Source organism: Cupressus sempervirens, chromosome 10 (genome assembly GCF_028749045.1).
Source record: "Cupressus sempervirens isolate cs-2001-9-10 chromosome 10, ASM2874904v1, whole genome shotgun sequence".
Lineage (NCBI taxonomy): Eukaryota > Viridiplantae > Streptophyta > Pinopsida > Cupressales > Cupressaceae > Cupressus > Cupressus sempervirens.
The window spans coordinates 380,037,184-380,062,060 of NC_143127.1; the positions used below are offsets into that span (position 1 = coordinate 380,037,184).

A 24,877-nucleotide genomic window follows, 5' to 3' on the forward strand; every position below is an offset into this window, starting at 1 on the left:
GTCCCTTCTTTGACCGAGTTGACTTAGTTGTTCTTTTGTTGTGCTGCAGTTTGTTCTTTTGACCGAGTTAGCTTGGTTTGCTCTTGGTCAGGTTAATTGGCTACGAGATCTGACGAATATCATGTTTTCGCGAGCTATTTGTCCATCTTCGTGAAAGCATGAGTTGCTGCCACACGTCGTCGTTCCATTGTTTCTTCATGCTGCATAGTCTTCGCAAGGCTCCGGAGTTTGGAGTTGCGCCACATGGCGGAGGGTCCCATCTCCGGTGCTTGTTTTTAACACAACATGAATTGTGCAGATTGACGATGGAGATTCAACGAAAGATTATAAGATCACCTTTTGTTCTGTCAAATGGCAAGGCACAGGATGTTGCTGCATGTCGCCATTCCGACGTTTCCTATTGCTGCCTTTTTCCTTCAATGCTTCAAAGCTTGGAATCGTGTCACGCTGCCATGCGTTGCCATTTCAATATTTCTTCACTCTGCAAAGTCTTCGTGAGCCTCCGAGGCCTGAAATTGCTTGACAACCATTGGTTCTGGCTCATCTTGGAGTCTCCTCGCTACATCTCAGCCGTCCATTGGAATTAAAGCTCATCTTGATTGATGGCTTCATTCTAATCTCGTGTTGAGGGAGATTCTCTTACATCTTGGTTGTCCATCTCGAGGGGAAGATCTGCATCAACAGTGGCGACTCAATCTGTCGTTGGGGGAGATTCTTGCCCCATATGGGCCATTCATTTCAATGGGAGATCTATCTTGACGGCCAACGTTTGTTTTTAGGGAAATCCGATTCCCCCTCTCGATCAACCCTACATGTTGCAGGTGGATAACGCACCTTGTTATCCTTCCCCATGGTTTTCTTTGTCCATGGCATGCCATCAAGGCTAGTTCTTCAATGCCCAATGACTTCTTGGGCCTTGTTTCCATGGCACCAATGCATTCCATGCCTCTTTAATGCACAAAATGATCAAATCTTTGGTGATTGGATCTCTTTTATGGCTGGGTGCATTGATTTTGGTTTCTTCCTGTCACTTCATGGTTAGATTGCACGTCATGATTAGATTTCATTCTTATTCTCAGTTATTGCTCTCCTTTGCAAGTCAACTTCATCTCGGTTGGGGTTTGAACTTCAAGTTAGATTAGAGTTATGCCTGAACTCTTTAAAAGGTAGTTGTAAATATGTTTTCGGGGTTCTTCTCTATTTGTATTTTGCAGCAACATTATACTCTCAAATTTTTGCCTTCCATTTCTTGTCACTTCATGGGTAGATTGCATATCATGATTAGATTCCATTCTTATTCTCAGTTATTGCTCTCCTTTGCAACTCAACTTCATCTTGGTTGGGGTTTGAACTTCAAGTTAGATCAGAGTTATGCTTTAACTCTTTAAAAGGTAGTTGTAAATATGTTTTCGGGGTTCTTCTCTGTTTGTATTTTGCAGCAGCATTATGCTCTGCAATTTTTGCTTTCCATTAGTGAAATCCTTTTTTTTTTACCTATCTTACCATTCATTAACTCGTGCATGTTTATTGCCTTGTAGTGAATGTTTCTTTTTTGTTTTTCTTGATTCATATGTTGTGTTAAGTCTGTTAGCAGTTGCTGCATAGTGAAATATCTTTCCTTTCAGCACTTTAATCAGCTCCAAACCTGCATGTGGTCTTTTGGGAAGTAGAATAGAGTTAAGATTAGTGTATTTTGGATTTTCATTGATGTTTTGTGCAGTCATAGGCAAAGATCGTAACCACAATTCTATCTCGGTGCATCACCCCCTTTCCCTTTCAGCATTTTACTTTCTGTTTCTCTCTCCCTTTCCTCTCAAGCATTAGTTTAGGTGCACCTTGATAGTGAGGAAGCCAGCCTTCTCCTGAGATTCAGCCTCAAAGCACAAGTCCCACACTTGGAGGCTGTTTCCATGTTACACAAGGTCGCTTGAGGGTCATACCTTAAGCAAGGGTGCAGACTGTTGAGTCAACAATAGCTTCAATAAAATTATAGTTTGAGGCAAATACTTTATAGTCCTTTATTTGCTTGTCAAATAGGCCATGAAAGGAATTTATTTCATCTTTTGAACAAGGCTTCAATTTCAGAGTTCCTTAAAGTTTTTGATCCATGGGATCCTTATCATGCTTCATTATCCATTCTTTTTTGGAGTTTGGATCTAAGGAATTTGAGGAAGTTGCTTCTTTACTGCTTGATTCTTTAGATCAATTATATTTCTTCAACTTTCTATTCTTGTTGAATGGATTGTGTGTTCTTTTTTCAATTTCGTTTGGCCTTGGTTGCTACCAGCCAACCTGGACTTAATGGTGCAATATATGCTTTCTTGTGCTTTCTGTAGTCTTCACGTGCACCATTCTTTGTTCTACCTTGCCACCCTCTATTACCCAAGTGGCAATCATAATCGTATGTTTTGGGATACTTTGTAATAAATCTGTAGTTTTGACTTGTACAATAGTCTGTAATACTTTGCATACAATACTCTTATTTGAGTGTACCTTACTGAAGGATTTGTATGTTAATTGAAGCATTGTTATTCCTTTTGCATTGCATTCTTTCCGTCTGTTCTTGCTTCATGACTTCTTTCATTTTTTGTACGTTGGTCTGGTTCACTGTACACAACCTTCTTTTCTTGGTCAATATTTCATCATGTCTTTCTACTTCAATCATCTTGGTGCTGGCCTTTTGCTTTGAACATCCAACATCTTATCTCCAAGGCCACACCATTTGCATGATAATTCCATTTAGTTTTAGTTTCTGCGACAGTTTATTGCGATGTCCTAATTCATCAGTGTTTATATTTGTAAATGTGATGACCTTTGGAATTGTACTGTATAGAATTTCAACCTCCTTTTTGCTTTCAGCACTCAGCTGAAGGTGGATTCTTGTTATTTTGTTGCTTTGGTGGACTGCTTCGTGGAGTGGATTGCTTTCCTTTTGTGAAAAGCACTTGTGCACTTATGCTTTTCAAATTGTATGGCCATTCTTTTATTGAATGACCCAGAACCTGAAAAATATCACAAAACATTTTCCTCGAACTCTAGCTTTGGTGTGAAATTTCTCTTTCACAATAAGTACGCCATAGTTATATAAGTTGTTGTTAATTTCTGTTTCTACCTTTAATTCCTTTATCCTTCAACACACGACTCTCCTAAGTGCTTGAATTGTTCCTAATTCATAGTTGTCTCTTCCATTCAATCACTGATCTTTATATGTTTTTCCTTTGGTTTGTGAAGACATTTTTCCTCCACTTTCTACATTCAAAGGTTTTGTATACGATGAGGGTGGTAAGACTTTATTTTCTCCTTTAATGGGGCAAACCCTTAAATAAAACATATTTTCTTTAAAGTATTAGAACATTTTTTTTTCCTAACTTTACAAGTAATTCTTTGAGCCTCCAATGATAAGCCCTTACATTTTTGTGCTTAACTGGTGTTGCAAATTTCCGGTATGGTTTCGTTGTTCTCTGAAAGCAATCTGAATTCGTCTTCAAAGGTGTTCTTTAGTTTCTTTCATGTATTTCAGGAGGTTGATTCAATTTTTTTATACTAGTCAACAGCCAAACCTCTCAGGGTCATTGGAAAAGTTCAAAAGACCATAGTCAATATTTTTTATTGTCTCAAGTTTCAAGTTTGACTATCTCCTGCCCAAATCATTTCACAAGTTTTACAATGTCATACAAGATACTTATAAACGTAGATAGCTTCTTCTTTTCTACACTTGGACTTGATTGTGGTGTTTCCATAGCTTTGCCTGAGTGCAGATTTAGTGCTTGGAACTTGCTTCTTATACAATGCCAGCTATGAGATAATTAAATATCTATGCAATGCTCCGTAGGGAATCTGTAAGATAATCATTTCTATAGATATGAAAAAGCCATTATCAATTCTGTTACAAAAAATATTTTGTCAGGGTTTCCTTTTGGAATTACTCTCCACTTAGAAAGTTGCAATTGTTTGTACTTGAAATGAAGAAAAATTGTCAATTTGCGTGTTTATGATTGTTTTAATGTTTTGGATATAGGTAGGAAGCTTTGATGCTGGTTATGGATGTACTGCAATGGCTCGTTTGGTGAGTACATTGGTACCTTTAATGTCTCTTTCATTTTGACACAAAAACATTGTTCATCTTTACAAAGGTTATTTAATACACTGCAAAAAAAAAAAAAAAAAAAAAAAAACTGTATGTGATGTAGTGAAGATATTTGAATTTTCCTTTGCTTGTGTGCTTATAGATTTATTATCTAAATTTATATCTCCAGTTATCTCGTACTCAAAAAGCCTAACTTTTTGATTAGTTTATGCATGTTTTGCTATGTTTTGGTTGTTGGTCATCCAGCAACTTTCCCAAGCAGCATCTGTACCATCCACCTTCTTTCTTTGGGAAGATTTTACTGATGCATTAAATAGAGCAGAATCATAAATGTGAATCATAAATATAGAATTCAGTAGCTAAGAGGTGTTGAGTCTCTTAAGATGACTTTGAAAGAGCCTGATTTCTGTTGAATATAATGGTAAAAAATTGGTGTCTTTTTCTAGGAAAGGAGGTTGTAATGGAAAATTACCATACCATCCCTTCAGGAAGAGGCATCCTAGGTCCTTATGTTAAGGATTTCTAGGCTTGAATGGATCATGTGGAGAATTCTGAGTTTCCTGTTGATGTCCAGGGTTATTGGACAGATAGATGTCATTAACTGATGAAGCTATGCACTCTAATATGTTTGGTTAATGGTTCAGAAGATCCATTTTAGTTTTGTTACTTTGAGCTCAACTTTAACTAAAACTTTAAGGAGAAATGTACGTGACAACCTGCATCTTCTTTTCATGAAACTTACAGAAAATGAAGCAAAATTTTGTCGAAGAGAAAAATATATTTATGCTTGAATCAAAGTTGACTTCTTGTTGTTTGAATCCACATATTATGTCAGTCTTTGGCAATTCTTGTCTTCCTTGAACTCTCTGGGCTATTGTGGAGTAAATGGAGCATGAATTTGGTTGGCAGTGAAACAGCTATTCTATTTAAATTTTATTTGGGTTTGGAGCCACTAGCACCAATTTTTCATAACAAGGAAAAAATTTCAGGAAGGAAGCTTTTCTTAATCAAGGAAAATCATAATGAAATTAATATTGTATAATATTACAAAGAAGAAAAAAAATTCTAGTAGCACTTCCACGGTGAAGGCACTGGCAGAGGCAGAAGGTGCTAAAATAAAGTTATTACATAAGTGGAGAGCAGCAGCAGATCTAAACTTAAGATCCTTGAATCAATTAAAATAACTTTGAAAACAATGATGAGCATAAAACTAGAATTGAAACTATTGCAACCACACATAAAGATGCCTAGAGGCCCAAGACATATGAAATATGTGGGAAACCTTGAGTGGGTAAAAACCATGGTGAGAAACGTTGCTAGGATCTACTGTCCTAATCCAGCGTCATGAAGAAAAATGTGTACAAAGGTTTAAGGGCAACAATCCTAAGGAATCACCAAATTCCTTGTTTGAGAGCACCAGCTCCAACAAAAGCACCAACTTCTCAAATTCCTTGAAGCACCAACCATAGGGATATTACACATACAAAATGACACTGATTTACAAATCAGAAATATTACTTTTTACAACATCAGAAATCTGCAAATAAAATATTCATATGATCTTATTACTCAGCCTTCACAAAAATGAACAGCCAATCAAACTCAGATTTGCAGAGATAACTTTACTGCAGTTCGATTCAGATTTGCAGAGATACTTTACTGCTGTTTGACTTGGATTTGCAGAGATGCTTTACTTGCTGTTCTATACTCCAACAATTTTCACTCACAACTTAGATTTCATTCAACTTTCTTACCTTCTTTTCAGACTCTCTAGACATATTCCCACAAATTCAATAGATTGTATCACTACAGCCTCCAGACAATTATGTCCATTCACTACTCTGATTTCTCTCAATTTCAGAGACACTTTTATAAATACAACCCTCAACACATTCTCACTAAATGATGTCTCTGCTATATCAGTACATTCATTCTGGACAGGGAACACCTGCTATATTTTAGCCTCAGAAGATTGAAGCATTCATACTGATGGACAGGGAACTCCTGCAGTATTTGATGACAGTTTTTCTGATGTTAAATAAATGAGACCAAAAACAAGATATTTTTGCAAGAAGTTGGTTTCAGCTTACTTGGTATCTATGACAATGACACTCACAAACTCATTAATATTGGCCTTTGCAATATGGAAATCAAGGCAGGGGAAGGCATTGGCAAGAAAAAAGATGACACGATAAGTCAAATAAATGACCTTTGTAAAGCATTTGCTAGTTTACAGAGTAAAACAAAAATGAAATCTGCTTCTATTGGTAAATCTCAGGTTTCAGAAGTGGACAAATAGGTGATTGATTCATCAGATATGGTCACAAAGAAATCAAATGGTTTGTCAATGAGTAGAAGCAGTGTGCAGCATGAGATGTGATACAGACAAAACCAGAAAAGATGGCAGATTAATCTTAATTGAAATTGACAGTTAAAGCAGACATTTTCATCCAAGGATTGTTCTCTATTATGACCATAGTTGGACTACTTAGACATGGCCAGAAACTCGACTCTACAAAAACTTGGCAAAACACTCGACAACTTAAAATATTGCTTAAGATTTATTAGAAACATTTTTTTTGGCGAAATTCAATGATAAGATGCATCCAATAAGTCCATAAGTGAGTATAAAAGTGTTTTCTATTAAGTTTGATTAATATGAATGCAAATTGAGTAAAAAATGTCATCATCATGTCGAATGCTAATGGCTCATAAACTAAACAAATGAAAATAGTAAACCGTTCTAGTAAAACTAAATGTATATACTACATTATAATTTACAACATTTTATAACTTCCTCTTCCCTGATCTAGTGAAAACTATGGGAGAGCTAGAAGTAGAGGGTCTAGTCCTTGGAGTTTGTTTTGACTCTTGCGCATTGCTTGGCATGACTAGCTGTGACTCCCACTCGACTTCCATCCTAGATGTAGATGCAAGTGACAATGACTCAACCTCTCAACATCATCCAATCCCAAATCTCTTGTTGCACTTGCCTCATGCAATGCCTACCTCTCCAAATCATAGATCTGATCCTTGGTAAACAATGGAGACTACCCATCTTGGTCTGTCCAATAACTATATGGACCTATCTCATCCAAACCTGTTGAATCATCTGATATCTCCTCTACTTCTCTTGTGTACTATTGAAGATTGTATTGCATAGAGACAAGGTCATTGTGGCATTTTTCCAAGCAAACTCCAATCGTGCTCGCAAATGGATGCACTATGAGGCTGACATAAGATGTGGAGGGAAAATATGTGGAGATTTGAGGTATTTCCACCCCAAGTTGTCCACCAAGACTCTACAAATTAAAATATTGAAGAGTTAGAAAGAAAACTCAAAACCCATTTATCAAATAATAATAGTTGTAGACTTGTAAATTTGAGATTCATAACTTGTAAGATGCAATCATGCATGCAAAAGACTTCCAAATTTATACTTGGTGTTTTGAGTGTTTCATCTGGACTTAGCCAACTTTGAGGAAAAGGGCCCACTCCTTGCTTTTTTGTAACTTTATAATTCATTGACAATGAGGTCTCTTACCTCAACCTTGGGTTTCATTCTTTCTATGCATGTGGTGACACTTTCCATAACCTTTTCAGTGGGATATATAAAGGTATTTGAGTAGCAAAATCTGGGGTTGAGAAGTACTCTGCCACATGGATGGGTTGCTTGAGTTGATTGTTGCACTTTCTATAACTAACCTCTCAAATGGAACCCCCTTAAAATAATACGCCTTGGCCCTATCCATGGTATTATAAATATATGCCATTGGGTTTTGATCTCCATCTACCAAACAAAGAATTCTAACCAAAGGCTTTGACTATTACGAAAATAGATAGTTTCTATTATCATTATTTATTATTTAATGGTTATCTATTGTAATCTCCTATAAATATTAGAATGTTTCGAATACTTAGTTTCATGTATCTAGAATACAATGCTTCTATTCTTGACAATTGTTTCCTAAGGAAGCTGTTCATTCTTTTGTCTATATTGATATCTTGATCATTGTCAATATTAAGCAAATATTCACCAATCACTTCGTAATATGGTATCAGAGCCAATTCTTTGAATTTTTTCAAAAAATATTATAATTTCTTGTTCAAAATGATCAGAGCAATATTGTTCGAAATTGTTTTTTGTGATATCTGCTTTGTTTAAGACATTGTGTTAAGAAAATAACTTGAATAACCTACAAGTCGATAGGTACAGATCATGCCTTATTCTTGTCTTATATCCTCTAATGAATGACATTTGTATTATTTATAATTTCTCTACAGGTGCCAACGATCAGGATGAGATTGGTTAGTTTGACAGTTAACTAAACTTTAGTTAAGAATTGTTACTAATTCCTAGTCGCTGACTTAGAGATATTAAACTAATAGGTGTATGTCAAGGGTTATGTTCCTTAAGGGACATAACCTCTAATGAGGATATAAAGACAAGTATTGTATGCCATTTGTAGATCACACAACAATCTACAGTCTGGTCTGCAAGCATACTTTACTACTCGGGTTCCTTACAATAATTTCAACACTCTAGTTTGCAATTAATTCAGAATTACAGTCAGATTAATATTCAGCATATCCAAGCCTGAATATAAGTTTGAATCAGGGTTAACTTTGAGTCTCACCTAACTTTGATCTTATTCTTAGATCTTGTTATAAGAATTTGCAGATCATTACATTTTGTGTGTGCAACTTACGGCTATTTTCTGCAACTGTCGTCTATAAGTTTCTTATTCTTGGTGGGTTTTTCGAGAGCTCAATTGGGTTGTTTTCTATTTTTTCTGCGTGCCTCGATTTTTGAGCCAATAGATCCAAAATCCGACAACATATTCTTTCTAGGGTTTTCGAGCTCTCTTCTAGGTTCTCTTCATTTTTGCCCCGAAATATGTGCCTCCATAGATTTTTGATGCCTTTTCACTGAAAAAATGTGCTATGGCATCTTTGACTAATATTTTGCTCTAGGGAAATCAAAAGTTCAACATTGCAATTATGGCACGTGGAAGCAATGGTTGCTAACCATCTTCGAATAGCGCGGAAGCGATCGGCTGGTTTTGGGTACTACAACTTGACATACTCAAGTTGGTCCTGATTAGATTGCATATGATTAGTGAGTCAAGAGGCGGTGATGCTTCTCAAATTATCTGTAGCTAATGATCAACTCCCGCAGATTCCATTTGGCAAGACAGCTGTCGAGATATTGGAGCATCTCAAGACACTTCATGGGACTTCAGACAAAAGAAAAGCCTTCTTTCTTAAGAACACTATTTTCTATAGTCATGGATGAGCAGATATCACTCTAGGAACACTTGAGTAGGATTTAGGAAATTTGTGATCGGAAATATGTATTTTTCATTGGATACAAGATGGAGGAAGAGGACATTGTGGTCATGACCCTTAGGAGTTTACCCAAGTCCTATGAGCATTTTATCGAGATTCTCAACATCACTTCTACTGGTGTTGATATGAAGTTCACAGAGCTCTACACACTTTTGCTTCAACAAGATCGGTGGAAACAATAGCTCCGTAGCAGTTCCAGCTCCACCTCTACAGAGCAAGCATTTGCGACTAAATCCTTTCAGAAGGATAAAAGCAAGTCTCATTCATAGTAGTCTTCTCAACAGAAGTCCTATGCTCCAGCTTCAGAAGGCTCCAGGAAAAAGAATATTCAATGCAACTATTGCCACAAGTATGGTCACATGAAGGTTGAATGTTGGAAACGCTTAGCTGCCCAATCTAAGAAATTGGGTTCCCAACCCAAAGCGAACAATGCAGAGCACACTGAGCAAACAAAATCTTCCTTTTACGCCTTCATGGCTAAAAGACCTTTAGATTAGGTGAAGTCCTCTACTTGGTACATTGATTCACGTGCCTCATCATTTCATTTATTGTAGAGACTGGTTCACTGACTACCAACCTTATTCAGATTCTATTATTTTTGGTGAAGGGGAAGAGTACACCATTGATGGCAAAGGCAACATTCAAATTTAGCATGTTGGGAGGAATCTCGTTTTCCTCAATGTGTACTATGTTTTAGGGATAGAACTAAATCTGCTCTCAGTCAATTAGTTGTTGCGACACTCTCCACAGTTGAATGTCACCTTCAGTTCACATCAATGCACCATCACTAATAGGGCAACTTAGTCTATTGTTGCAGTAGGTCTTGAGGATCATGGTCTTTTTAGACATGCTGATTCTGGCGATTCTTGGGACTTAGCAATGGCTCTTGACAGTCTTTTGTTAGCACACTTTGTCATCACGATATGGGCACTTAAATGTGCACTATCCCTCTCAGCTTGCTTGAGAAGAACTTGTCCTTGGATTACCCGAGATTCAAACTCAACAACTTGGAGTTTGTGATGCATGCCAGGCAGGGAAGCGACATCGCACACCTTTCATTAGTGGTGATTCATGACGAGCTTCTCAAGTACTTCAGCTTGTTCATGTCGATATCTGGGGCCCTATGCTCACTCCTTATGTTCTTGAGTCCAGGTTTTTTTTGTTGTTTGTTTATGATTTTAGTAGAAAAATGTGGGTATATTTTCTTAAAAAGAAATCAAAAGCATTTATTGTATTTCAGAAGTTTAAAGCTTTAGTTGAAAAATAGATTGGGAAATCTATTATTGCTTTTAGGTTAAACAATGGCAAAGAATTTTGTTCTAATAAATTTTCTAGCTTCTGTGATACTTATGGCATCAAGCGCTAGTTAACCACACTACACACACCACAACAAAACAATTTAGTTGAATGTCAAAACAGACTAATCAACGAGATTGTTCAATTGATGTTCGAACACAGACATGTTATGAAGAAGTTTTGGGTAGAAGCAGTTAACATTGCAATTTATCTTTTGAACTGGTCACCCATAGTGGTGGTCAAAGATAAGACTCCGAAAGAGACTTGGTTAGGTTGCAAGCCCAAAATCAGTCATCTAAAGGTTTTTAACACTCTTGCTTTTGTTTGGATCTATGATCCGGCACGCACCAAGTTGGATGTCAAGAGTCAGGAACTAATGCTTACTTGCTACAATTGTAACAAACGAATTTTCTAGTGTAGAAAGATAGAGCTATAATCTGAATTAAAACAAACATGAAAGCAATACTTAAAACCGAATTACCGAGGTGAACACCTTTAATTCCATTTCATGTGAAATTAATTGAAATAACTGATTTCTATAATAATTACAAAAGAACTTAAATCATTACCATCAATTTTATGATATTTAATAATTGCGAGAGAAAGTAATGCATAGTAAAGAATGAAAGAGGAACATACATAATTTAATTGAAAGGGTCTCATTATTGTTGTGCAAGCCTTGACTTTTGGATAAGAGGAGAAGCATTAGCTTAGCATTAACCTCCCAATCACAGACCTTATCAATCCCCACACAATCTTTTAACAAGAAAAACCTTCCATACCGCAGGGCTAGGCTTGGGGCACTATTAGTTCAGCCATTTGAGCTGCACCGATGTTTAGAATGTCCGCTCAGTAATAGACAGACATGTTTGATTAAGTGGCACAACTGAAATTATGTGATCTATAGAAGGCAAGCATGCCTTTAACGACCTTGGCCAAGTTTTTAGGTGGGTTTATATTACTCGATCACCACTGCTCGACTTGATAACATGGTAAGTAGATTGGATATGCATGAGGATATTGGATAGTTTTTAAAGTTTAAGTTATCATATCAAATCCGATTCCTGTTCCTTGTTTTTGCAGAACTTCCTTTTTACCTCTTCACCCTGTTTCTTGGCCATCTAGCTAGGGTGAGTCCTTGGTGTTTGTTCATTAATGAAATTCATCCATTAATAGTTCATTTGCTGAAACTTAGCTGATATAAAGATGATAAATTATTACTGGCATGAAGCCGTCCTTGTGACTCAAGGATTTCTCTCTCATAAAAATTAGAAGATAATATTTCAGAAATAAAGGACAAGCTGATTCAAGAATGAGAACATATACATTGCATATTCATTCTGGTTCAGATTCGAACAGGTCAGATTACATGCTAAGCTTAATTGAATGAATTGTTCACTATTCATCTTTTTATTTCATAGTCATGCATTAAGGACATAACATTGGCAAACTTAAAACAAACTTCCATTTAGATTTCAGATACATATATACCAGATAAGGAAATAGAAGTATCCACATAACTTGATCAATGATGGAATGAATTGGGTAGTCCCGACTAATTGACTCTCAATGATTTGGATAGCCAAGGTAGATGCCTAGTACAGAGTCCCTCATTAAAAAAAAAAAAAAGTTCGGTTTCACATTCAATATCGGGAGCCGAATGGAAGGAGTAAGAACATGAGAAGAAAATGAGAGAAAGAGAGCAGTATCGATGTTAAGTTGAAAGGAATGTAGTTCAAAATATATATCTAGGCACGAGAGAAAGCTTGAACTGAAGCCGCAGCTTACGATGACAGTTATAAACCGGATCATCGACTTCTTGGTTCACCGATTCCAAAAGAAAGAAATATCGCCAAGTGTACTCATCGTCCCTCATAGAGACATAATTTAAAAAAAGAATTCAAAGTACTCCTTATTAAAAGAAGAATTTATAATATTATATATATATATATATGTCATCATACCATTATTGTGTCCAAGGTCATACCTATTAGGATACGCATATCTATATACATGCATAATTTGGAGAATTTATTTTATTTTCATATCCTCCATATATATATATATATATATATTAATAGAGATGAGCTTGGGTAATTCAATACCATGGTGGCAGGTATATATATAATGAAATGATGAGGATGCCAACATAAATCATCAAAGGTACAAATTTTGATTATGTTGCACCATCCAAGATATATGAAAGTGCATAAGAGGGTTGACCAGGCGGGCGTTCCAAGTTTGAATCAGTTTGTTTCTATAGGCTGCCTTTCTGGTAGGAGTCCACTTGATTTTTTCCTTCCTCATTCGTTGCAGAGCTTGTTTTAAGGTTTTGTCGTCCTGAGGCATGGAACAACAAGTATAACTATAGTTTGACATGTTCTTAATCAAGTATGGGAATATGGGATGTAGTGCTTTCTTGCAAGGTGTCTTTTGTGTATACATCTTGTTCCATTTAATCAAAGACAATCTTAGGTTTACTAATCTTGTTAGATGGTGTTCCCAAGGTTCAGTGTCAAATGCAACGTTTTGACACCATATGTAGCAAACGAATTTTCTAGTCTAGAAAGATAGAGCTATAATTTGAATTAAAACAGAGATGAAAGCAATGCTTCAAATCAAATTACCAAAGTGAACATCTTTAATTCCATTTCATATGAAATTAATTGAAATAACAAAGCAACTGAATTAATTGATTTCTGTAGTAATTACAAAAGAACTTAAATCATTACCATCAATTCTCTGATATTTAATAATTACAAGAGAAAGTAATGCATAATAAAAAATGAAAGAGGAACATACATAATCTAATTGAAGGGTTTCATAATTGTTGTGCAAGCCTCAGCTTTTGGATAAGAGGATAAGAATTAGCTTAGGATTAACCTCCCAACCGTGGACCTTATCAATCCCCACACAATCTTTTAACAAGAAACGCCCTCCCTACCTTGGGGCTAGGCTTGGCACACTATTAGTCCAACCATCTGAGCTATACTAGTGTTTAGAATGTCCGCTCAGTAATAGACAAACATGTCTGATTAACTTTCGCCTTTGACATCATGTGATCTATAGAAGGCACGCATGCCTTTAACAACCCTGGCCAAGGTTTTAGGTGGTTTTATATTACCCAATCACCACCGTTTGACTTAACAATAGGGTAAGTAGATCGGACATGCGTGAGGATATTTGGTAGTTCTTAAAGTTTAAGTTATCATATCAAATCGGATTCCTATTCCTTGTGTCAGCCGACTGGATGGTCTCGACGGTGTTTCTGTAGCTGATGGAATGATTGTCGTCGGTGTTTTGTATTTTGTAGCCGATGGGTAAATAGTTTGTAGCGGACATAATGTTTGTGGCCGACGGACTCCTCCGGGAAGGTTCGGCGGATAGTATTTATATCCCGTCTGGGATCATTGTCAATGATCATCTATCTACTATTACGGATATTATGAAGCATAATGTATGTCTGGCATATGTGAATATAATTCTGCTATTCTGTTCCATTGTCTGTATGTGTTGATTTCTTTACCAGTATGGTAAACACCTTGTTTTTGCAGAACTTCCTTTTTACCTCTTCACCTTCTTTCTTGGACATCTAGCCAGGTTGAGTCCTTGGTGTTTGCTCATTAATGAAATTCTTCCATTAACAGTTCATTTGCTGAAACTCAGCTGATGTAAAGATGATAGTTTATTACTAGCATGAAGCCATCCTTGTGACTCAAGGACTTCTCTCTCATAAAAATCAGAAGATTATGTTTCAAAAATAAAGGACAAGCTGATTCAAGAATGAGAACATATACATTGCATATTCGTTCTGTTTCAGATTCGAACAAGTCAGGTTACATGGTAAGCTTGATCGAATGAATTGTTCATTATTCATCTTTTTATTTCACAGTCATGACATTGGCAATCTTAAAACTGACTTGCATCTTCGGATGCATATATATCAGATAAGAAAATAGAAGTATCCACATAACGTGATCAATGATGGACTGAATGCGGGTGTCCCGAGTAGCGGACTCTCAATGATTGGGATAGCCAAGGCGGATGCTCGATACAAAGTTTCTTGTGAAAAAAAATAGCAAGCTCGGTTTCACATTCAATATTGGGAGCCGGATGGAAGGAGTAAGAATACGGGAAGAAAATGAGAGAAAGAGTAGTATCGATTTTAAACTGAAAGGAATGCAGCTGAAAATATATGTCTAGGAAAGAGAGAAAGGTTGAACTGAAGCCGTGGCTCGAGATGACAATTATAAACAAGATCATCGACTTTTTGGTTCACCGATTCCAAAAGAAAGAAATATCGCCAAGTGTACTCATAGTCCCTTAAAGAGACTTATAATTTAAAAACAGAATTCGAAGTACTCCTTATTAAAAGAAGAATTCATAATTATATATATATATATATATGTCATCATACTGTTATTGTCTCCAAGGTCATAACTATTAGGATATGCATATCTATATACGTGCATAATTCAGAGAATTTATTTTATCTTCATATCCTCATATCCTCCTAATGTATATGCAGATATATATATGTATACGTATGTTAATAGAGATGAGCTTGGATAATTTAATACCATGGTGGTATCATACCTTTATGCATATATATATATATATATATATATATATATATATATATATATATATATATATATATATATATATATAAGGATGCCAACATAAATCATCAAAGGTATGAATTTTGATTATGTTTAAATATTTAAATGTTTTATATGTTATCCAAGTAGCTCATGCATGTCCAATGTATGTACTCTATTATGTAGTCGCTAAGTCCTTACCAAGTTTGTTAAAGGTCATACCCATCGATTAGATAAATGGACTGAAGTAGTGTCCCATTCCATAGATCCCGCTAAGCAATGCTTTCTCCCCTTCGTTTGCTCCGGCAACCACCCGCACAACATTTTCCACAATAATAACAAGTTCTCCATAATAAATCCATACCAACATGTAACACATATAGTTGTAAAGAAAATAGTTAACTACCATCATTTAGTAAATAAGCAACTGCTAACTACTATCATCAACATATGACAAGTAATAGCTAACTACCATAATCAATAGGCAGTTATACATAATAATTGATAACGACCAAATTCATATGAAACAACAGTTAAATATAACTACCCTTTTCACATGAACAAGGAAAAAGAATAGTTTTTAACTAATCATCTCAACGGCTATAACTAATTTTTAAATAGGTCAAAATTTTGTGATGTAACAAACCGCCCCCTTCCCCCCTTATGTTTTCATTGTCGCCAATGAATTCCGCAAATAAAACTTAAAAGTAATAAATGATCAAGGTTTGTTGTTTTTGTTTTTAACATTGCAGCTATATAAAAGAAAAAAAGAAAAAGATTAGGCTCTCGCCTTCGAGAAAAGATGAGGGTATTTTTGAAAAATCTCATTGTAGTCTTCCCAAGTAGCACTATCCTCTATATACTACTCCAACTGGACCTTGAACTGAGTCATGTCTCAATTTTGTAAGTGTAGCTTACGTACCTTGAGTATTCTGAGTGGTTCTATTTCCACCACCCTTGGGTTTCGTACCTGCAGTAAGTTCCAATCAATTATATGATCATGATGAGTGATATATTTCTTAAGGTATCACACATGAAAGATGTCATGCATTTTGGCAAGAGTTGGAGTAGCAATTTTGTAGCCTATCGGGTTCATGATTTCCAATACCTCAAAGGGTCCCACATATCTTGGGGCTAACTTGGCATTCTTACCGAACTTGATGGTACTCTTTTGGGGTTTTACCTTTAGTAGCACCTTTTCTCCCACTAAGAATTCTCTAGGTATCCTTTTAGTGTCTACATAACTTTTTGGTCTGTCATTTGCTTCTTTCAATCTTTGACAAATTTGAATTACCTGTTCTTTAATCTCCTTGAGCATTTCAGGTCCGATAATAATTCTATCCTCAACACAGTTCTAACTTATAGGGATCTACACTTGTGACCATATAAGGCCTCACAGGGGCCATCTTAATGGTGGATTGATAGGAATTATTATAAGCAAATTCCATCAAGGGTAAATACATCTCCCACTGGTATTGCCGATCCATATGATAAACTCTTAGTAGATCCTCCAAAACCTAGTTTACTCTTTCTGTCTGACCATCAGTCTCGGGATGATAAGCTGAGCTAATATTTAACTTAGTTCCTAAGGCCGAGAATAATGTTTGCCAAAATCTTGAGGTTATTCTAGCATCCTTGTTTGATAAAATTTTCTCAAGAATTCCGTGAAGTCTAAAAATCTCTTTCATGAACTTGTGAGCGATTTTTGGAGCTCCATCGGTTAGGTTTCCCGGTACGAAGTGAGCAACCTTAGTCAATCTATCCACCACTACTAGGATGGTGATGTGTTTGCTTTGTGTCATAGGTAGTCCTTGTATGAAATCCATGGAAATTATCCATCATTTCCACTTTGGTACTTCGTTTGGGTAAAGGAGGTCAGCTAGATAACGATGTTCTGCCTTGACTCTTCGGCATTCTAGACATCCTACCACATAATCCATTATCTCTTTTTTCATTCCCTTCCAAGTGTTTACCGTATGGGTAAACAGATTAATGCATACAGACCATAGACAAGAACAACAATACTCCTTTTATTATTCGCATATGCCAAAGACATTACATTATGCTTATAATGATGGTTACAATGATCTCAGAGGGTGTATATATACTTTCCGAAGAACCTTCTCGAAGGGGTCCATCGGCTACATAACAAGAACCTTCCCGAAGGGGCTCATCGGCTACATAACACTTACTAACGGCATCAACCCGTCGGCTACACAATGTTTACCGACATCATGCCCCCCCAAAAAGAAAAGTCATCTCTAGACGACAACACAACAAAACTCAAAAACAACTAATTACATTCGTTCATAGGTTAAAAAAACAACATAAACATCATGAACTAGAAGTTTGTGTCTCTGACTGTGTAGACCGACTGTGTCATAGCTGATACACTTGTTCCGTCCGGACCTTTAAATCAGCTCTGATCTGCGAGTTCTCCTCCACTACCTCCTTCAGCATCAATGTGACCTCATGGCATTCTGCTTCTTTCTGATCATGTGCTTTCTTTGCTGTTTCTTTCTCCTGTAGCGCTGCTGCAAGTTGCTGATCTGCCTCTTGCTTCCCACGTGCAATTTCCTCGAGTTGTGCTAACAGTGTTGTTCACTCTGTTTCCCATGCAATCTGTTGGGTGGCAAGTCGGTCGGCCATCTCCTCCTGAGCCTTCTCTGCGGCCTCCCGAGCTTCTTGCGTAGCCTCTGCCCATCGTCTCTCTGTGAGCACCAACTCTGCCAGGCACTTGCTTCTCTCGGTGATGTCACTGAGGCATGAATGGATATCCTTATCCTTTTCCTCTACTACTGGTATAGGACCCTGCGCCTGTACCCTTCCTTCTGCTTTCTTTGGTGCCGTTGCACTTTGATCTCCTTCCTCTGGTGATGTGGCGACCTCGACAACCTCGCTATTCGACCAAATCGCCTCTAATTGAAGATCCTCTCGCATGGGAGACTGAATGGAAGGACCTCTGGTAATAGGGGCAAGTAGTCGTCGTCTTAGATATTCATTCGCTCGGCTTGCTGAGCTAATTTGTGCGGTTGTTGGCGCTTGGTGTTCAACTTCTGGCATGCTCAAATCAGCACCCTGATCCGTTGCATCATCCAACAGTGTGTCGGCTATTGCGACTACTGTATCCGTCCCAATTACTTCTGACCGGACTTACTCTTGTGCTCTTCCCTGACCATCTCCTCCCTCCGAGGCTGTTGACTCTGCTATTGGATGTGGTTGAGGTAGATTTACTGCTACTGACTGAAGTGATCCTTGCTCCTAAGGTAAGAAGGTCGATTCTTGAACCGCTGGCTGAGGTTGCGTTCTCATAGGTGTGTCCGCTGGTGATGCTGTCCTTTGGCTTCCTAAAAGTTGGGTAGCCGTTGAATGTGAAATTGATCGTACTACTCCTGCTGCTATTCGTGATTTGGGTTTTGGGTGACTGGGCTCATCACCACTGGATGTCTAAACTGCCCGAACCCTTGGATGTGAACATCTGCCATAGTGTGCATATGCGGAGCTGAAAATGATGGCATAGTTGTTACTAGTGCAGCCATCAACTGCTGCGAGAAGCGAAATGGGGTTGTTGAAATCACCTTGACTTCCTCATCATCTTCCTCTTCATCCTGCTCCAACTCCTCCATGTCCTTTGAGTCGTCCTCCTCAGAAGATGTATCCTGGCAGCCACTATCGGTGTTACTTGATTCCTCCATCTCTTGCCATACCCTCTTCTGGCCAACGCCTTTCTGCCCTCTAGGTGAGTCTAAATGCCTTCATTGCATTATCAGAGGCTTGTTGGGTGCTGTCGGACTTGGCTGTATTTCCAACTTTTCTTTGGGTATTGTCCTCCCAATTGCCTCTAGAAAGAGTTAGATGGCATAGTGCGGCATGTAAAATGTTTTATGCTACAATGTCATGAACTCATCCATGCGTGTGGCCAATAGAGAAGCCCAGTCGTAAACCCTCCCATTCATGAGTCTGTTCATCATACCGACCAGCGAAAAGGAGATGTTTGACGCCCTATTTGATCTTGTAAGTCTACTCTTTATCACATCCATGAGGCACCTCCAGTGACCTTCTTCGATGTCAGGTTTGCACAACCCTCTTTTTCTTCTGCTGTACCTTATCCTTGCACACTAATTCCACCAGCTTCAATTTTCTTTCCTTGTCCACCTTCCTGGGCTTATTGTCAATTTTTTTGTCTCCTTGTGCCGTTCCTGGTATGTCGAATACTCTGGTAAAGTCAATTGACCGGAATGATATCACCACATCATATCCCAAATATGGAATTGCAATTTTAAGAGAATGCCTGTCATATGCCTCAATCATGATACGTAAGACACCTTCGAAATCTCAGATACAGAAAACTAACATCCAGATTGCCCACTCTACCTGTGCCTTCTGTATACTTGCTTTGACGAGGTGGTCATCCGAATTTTCATTCCACCGTTTCCTGTATTCCAGCCCATTCAACCCTTCAAATTCTACGTTCTACGGTGTTATTTGTACATCCGGCTGGTTCTGCACTTTGGCCCTTTGTTTTCCCTTGTCTTTTCCAGCTGGCCGTGCTCCTGAAGGCCTTGCTTGCATATTTTGACTCATGGCTGAATCGTGATCAAGTTTCTTCCTCCAAGCCCTTTTTTCGGCTGATTGCATACCTATTACTCCTTTATCAGGTTGTTAGATAAATTGTCGTTAGGTTAGTTACTACTTCCGTATATCCTGCTTGAAAAATTCTCGTACAGTCCTTAAATGCCTTGAGAATGGCTAGTTCACCTGTGGTCTGGTACAGCCTGCTTCTCCCGTTAGATTGTACACCTCAGCCAAATCATTCAAGATAAAACTTGTGTCCCATCACATGTGCGTGTAGCTATAGCCTCCAGAGTGCACCATATAGAGAAAGGCCTTGTGAGTTCTTGGCGTCAAAGTACAAGATTGGTTATTCTTCCATTTGGACTTGTGAACAAGTTGAATGCTTGTGATACCTGTTCTTCTTTATTCATCTCCCATTATCCACCCAAGCGTATGCTTCTACTTCTCACTAAAGACCTGCAAACTCCATAGATGACGGTGATGGGAAGTATGTCGTAGATAGAAGTGCTAGACAGTGATGAAAAAAACTTTGCTGCTGATGGATAGCATAAAACCCCTTATAACTTACACCGTATGGTGGTTTTTCTCTTGGTGCCATACTTTATGTATTTTGTATTGCTGAATGGTTCCTCAGGAAGTCTTTGTAGTGTCGTATGATGCCTGCAGCAACGCTTTATATTGCCGTACGACAGACTTTATTTTTACCATACAATGCCTTCAAGAAGTACGGTGCCTCCAGGAAGTGTTCATGTTGTCGTACGGTTGCATTAACAAGAATGCCATACGGTGGCCTTAAGAACACTGTACGGTACCCATCCTATGATGTCATACGATACACTTGACTTGACTTGAATCTTGTATGGTGCCAGGAGTTTAAAATGCCATACGGTTTTGTTTGTTATGAGGGCTGTACGGGTGGGGGGTCATACGACTAATGTTGTCTTCTCTTCTTAAAAATTTGCTTGTATGCCCTACGGTGTATTACTTATTACTTCTCTCTCTTTTTTTTTCTTTTTCACAATCTATTTTTCCCTCCGAGTTTCGTCAGTCTTCGACGACGAGGGGGTCGTTCTGTCATGATACATTTTTAACTTTGAACCATTGACTGCCTCTGGTATTTCTTGTTTGTCTAATGTCCACAACTTTATTGCTCCATTATCACCTACCTCCTGGATCTGGTATGGCCTGACCCATTTGACCTTAAACTTGCCTGGTTTGATTTCGTTCCGTCCGTCATACTTCAACACCGTCCCGATTGAAACTTGTTCAGTTTCAGGTGTTTATCATGCCAGGCTTTGCGCTTGTTCCATGTCACCTCCATGGCCCATTATTCCAATAGCCACTTCTCGAGCTTGTTTAGATTATGCAACCTTTCCCTCAAGCTTTCCATGTCGCCTAACTTATTTTCTAGCGCGATCCTCAGGCTTCGTATCATGAATTCTGTTGGTACCATTGCCTCCTGTCCGAACATCAACTGGAATGGTGTGTGTCCTGTTGTCACCTTGTACGCTGTGCGGTATGCCCAAAGGGCAGAGGGCAGTTTTTCCTCCCAAGCTTCACCTTCAACCGCACATGACTTGTAGATGATTGCTACCAGCATCTTGTTCAGGGCTTCTGCTTGTCCATTGGCTCTCAGATAGTACGGGTTCAACAATGAATGACAGATCTTAAATTCAGTAGTGAGCAGTTGGATAACATGGTTAACGAAGTGTCCTCCCCTATCACTTGTCAACTGCAGTGGAATCCTGTACCTGGTAATTATTTGCTCATAAATAAATCTTGTTGTGCTTACTGCCGAGTTATCTGGTAGTGCGAGTGCCTCCGCCCACTCGGTCAGATACTCCATCGCTAGACAATGTATCGACACTTTCTAGTTTTTCTTACCTTAAGAGGTCCGATGAAGTCCAATCCCCATCTCTCAAGGAGTTCCTGTGTGTGCGAGGGATTCAGAGGCATGAAGTCCCCTTTTAATGGTTTCTTGGTTCATTGACATGTGTCGCATGCAACGACCCACTCCCTGGCATCGTTGTGTATGGTTGGCCACCATAGTCTTGCCAGGAGTATCTTTCGCACAGTTGTGTTTGGCCCAATGTGTCCTCCTGCGAGTCCTTCTTGCCCTTCCTTTAGCACCCTTGGAATTTCCTCCTCTAGGACGCATCGCCTTAGGATTTGGTCAGGTCGCATTTTGTATAATAGCCCATTGATTAATTGAAATGTTCGGCTCCTCAACACCAACTTCCTTCTCCCATTTGGTGGCATTTCACTCGGAAACTGTCCTGTCAAAAGGTACTTTCCAATGCTCGTGTACCATTTTGGCAGTACTGCAATCTGAAATAACTGTGCATTAGGAAAATCTTTGTTCACTCTGTCTGCTGGTTCTCTTGTTTTGAGACGTGATAGATGGTTTGCCTCGACATGTTTCTTCCCAGGCCATACAATGATCTTGAAGGTGAACTCTTGCAACAAAAGTAGCTACCGATTGATTCTTCCTTGGATGATAGGTTTATTGACCAGATACAACAGACCCTGATGGTCGACATAAAAGACGAACATTGTCGCCAACAAGTAATGACGAAACTTCTACAAGGTGTAGACCATTCCCAAGGCTTCTCGTTCTATTGTACTGTAATTCTGTTCTGCTTTCGTCAAGAGTCGACTGGCAAAATATATTGGGTGATCTAACCCGTGGCTACCTGTTTGCCCCAAATTTGCTCCGATTGCATAGTTGGATGCATCCACGTGAACATGAAATTCCTTGTCCCAATTTGGGTATGCCAATATAGGTGCTGTGGCCAACCGTACCTTCAATCCTTCAAATAATTCATCCTGTTCCTTGTCCCATTTGAACGGTTCCCCTTTGCATGTTAACATGTCCAGTGGGTATGATACTTTGGCAAAGTTTTTGATGAATCTTCTATAATAGCCTATGTGTTTGATGAATGACTTTACCTCTGTTACATTTGTGGATGACAACATTTCCATTATGACTTTGACTTTGTCCGGATTTGTTTTCAGTCCTTCCTTACAGACAATATGTTCGAGCAATCTTCCTTGCGGAACCATGAATCTACATTTCTTTGGGTTTAAGGCTAGTCACGCCTTTTGGCATCTTTCCATGCATTTGCCCAACGCTGCCAGATGTTTGTCCTTGGTGCTAAATACAAACTAGTCATCTAAGAACTCCTTGAAGTTTTCGACAGACATTTTGTCGAATATGTGTAGTATGATTCTCTGGAACATTGCCGACGCATTGCATAGGCCGAATGGCATCCGGTTGTATGCGTACACCCCTCCTTTTATGACAAATGTCATTTTCAGTTTGTCCTCTGCTATAGAAATTTGATTGTATCCCGAAAATCCATCCATAAAGGAATAAATATCATGTCCCGCGACCTCCTCCAATATGCTGTTTGTGAATGGTATCAGGAAGGGGTCCTTGATTGTTACCACATTGAGGCATTTGAAATCGACACATATCCTGATTAGGGTGGTATTCTTCTTCAGGGATATGACTATGGGCGACACCCATTCACTGGTTTGAACCTTAAAAATAATACCGACTTCCAGCATTTGGTTGATTTCTTTTGTAACTTGCGTTGTGTAATTCTTATTCATCCTGTAAGGTCGCTTGCGTACAGGCATTGCACCTTTGACCAACGAAATGCGGTGAACACACAGCTCCGGTGGTACTCCTTTCAGATCCTTATATGTCCAAGCGAATACATCTCTGTATTCCAAAAATATTTTAAATGCCGTTGCTTTAAGTACTGGATCCCAGTTATCCCCCACTAATGTTTTTTGGTTTGGTCTCATCTCCCAAATTCATGGTTTGTAGTGTGGCTTCGTTATATTTGATTGGCTTCCCTTCACCGAATTCGTGGGCAGGTGTTTCATCTAGCGGTGCATCCCCTTCTTTTATTTCTCTGAACTCTTTTTGAAATCCATCTCCGTTGTGTCCTTCCTCTATCGTTAGTATGTTACAGCTCTAGAATAGCTCATAGTCCTCCATCTACCAGTGGAAAAGGCTGTTCACCGAATCCAAATCATCGTCCGTAGATCCTCCTTCCAACTGTAGAACGCATTCTTGATCTTGTTCCATTCGCTGCTTCCCTTCATCCTCTTCTTTGGAATCTGATGACAGAGCTTCTTCGCCCACCATTTGTGTGTGTAAATTAATGATGAATTTTCGTCCTTTACTTTTTAGTGATAGTGTATTCTTCTTCCAATCATGCTTAACCTTTGCACGTACAAGCCATCCCTGGCCCAAAATGGCGTCGTATCCTCTCCTCTTCAGCAGAATGACAACGAAATCGAGTAGGAATGGCTGAGTTCCAATAGTCACTAGTTGTGCCATTAGGATTCCCAATGGTTTGATCCCGTGCTGGTGTGCCATGAGCAACTAGAATGTAGGTTGCCACAACGTCGGCTGTCCCAACTTCTTCCAAGTATCTTCTGGTAATACATTCACTCCTGACCCTCTGTCCACAATTGTCTCTGTTAGAACAGTTCCTTGAATTCTCATCTTGACGACCGTTGGATATCGTCCGGATGCGAGGGCTAGCAACATTGGGTCCTCAGCACGTGCTCCACTTTCTTTCTCCCTTGTTCTCCTGATAGTTTAGTAGCTGGAGCGATGTTTGTGAGTGCTTGTCATCTCTTTGTGAGCACCAACTCTGCCAGGCACTTGCTTCTCTCGATGATGTCATTGAGGCATGAATGGATATCCTTTTCCTCCGCTACTGGTATAGGACCTTGTGCTTGTACCCTTCCTTCTGCTTTCTTTGGTGCCATTGCACTTTGATCTCTTGCCTCTGGTGATGTGGGGACCTCGACAACATTGCTATTCGACCAACTCGCCTCTAACTAAAGATCCTCTCGCATGGGAGACTGAATGGAAGGACCTTTAGTAATAGGGGCAAGTAGTTATCGTCTCAGATATTCACTCGCTTGACTTGTTGAGCTAATCTGC

At 38.7% G+C, this 24,877-nt stretch overlaps 1 protein-coding gene across 3 annotated transcripts in view; it reads left to right on the forward strand.

The window, feature by feature from the left end:
• The window catches only part of ECHID (enoyl-CoA hydratase/isomerase D), a 291,880-nt gene that overhangs the window by 168,330 nt on the left and 98,673 nt on the right, over positions 1-24,877 (forward strand). For all 3 annotated transcript variants that reach the window (XR_016358067.1, XM_089807443.1, XM_089807444.1), the window contains exon 6: positions 4,019-4,066. Coding sequence is in view for 2 of the 3 variants with exons in the window: in XM_089807443.1 (XP_089663569.1) it covers positions 4,019-4,066 (48 nt within the window). In the remaining variant the exon portion in view is untranslated. The remainder of the gene's footprint in view (positions 1-4,018; positions 4,067-24,877) is intronic.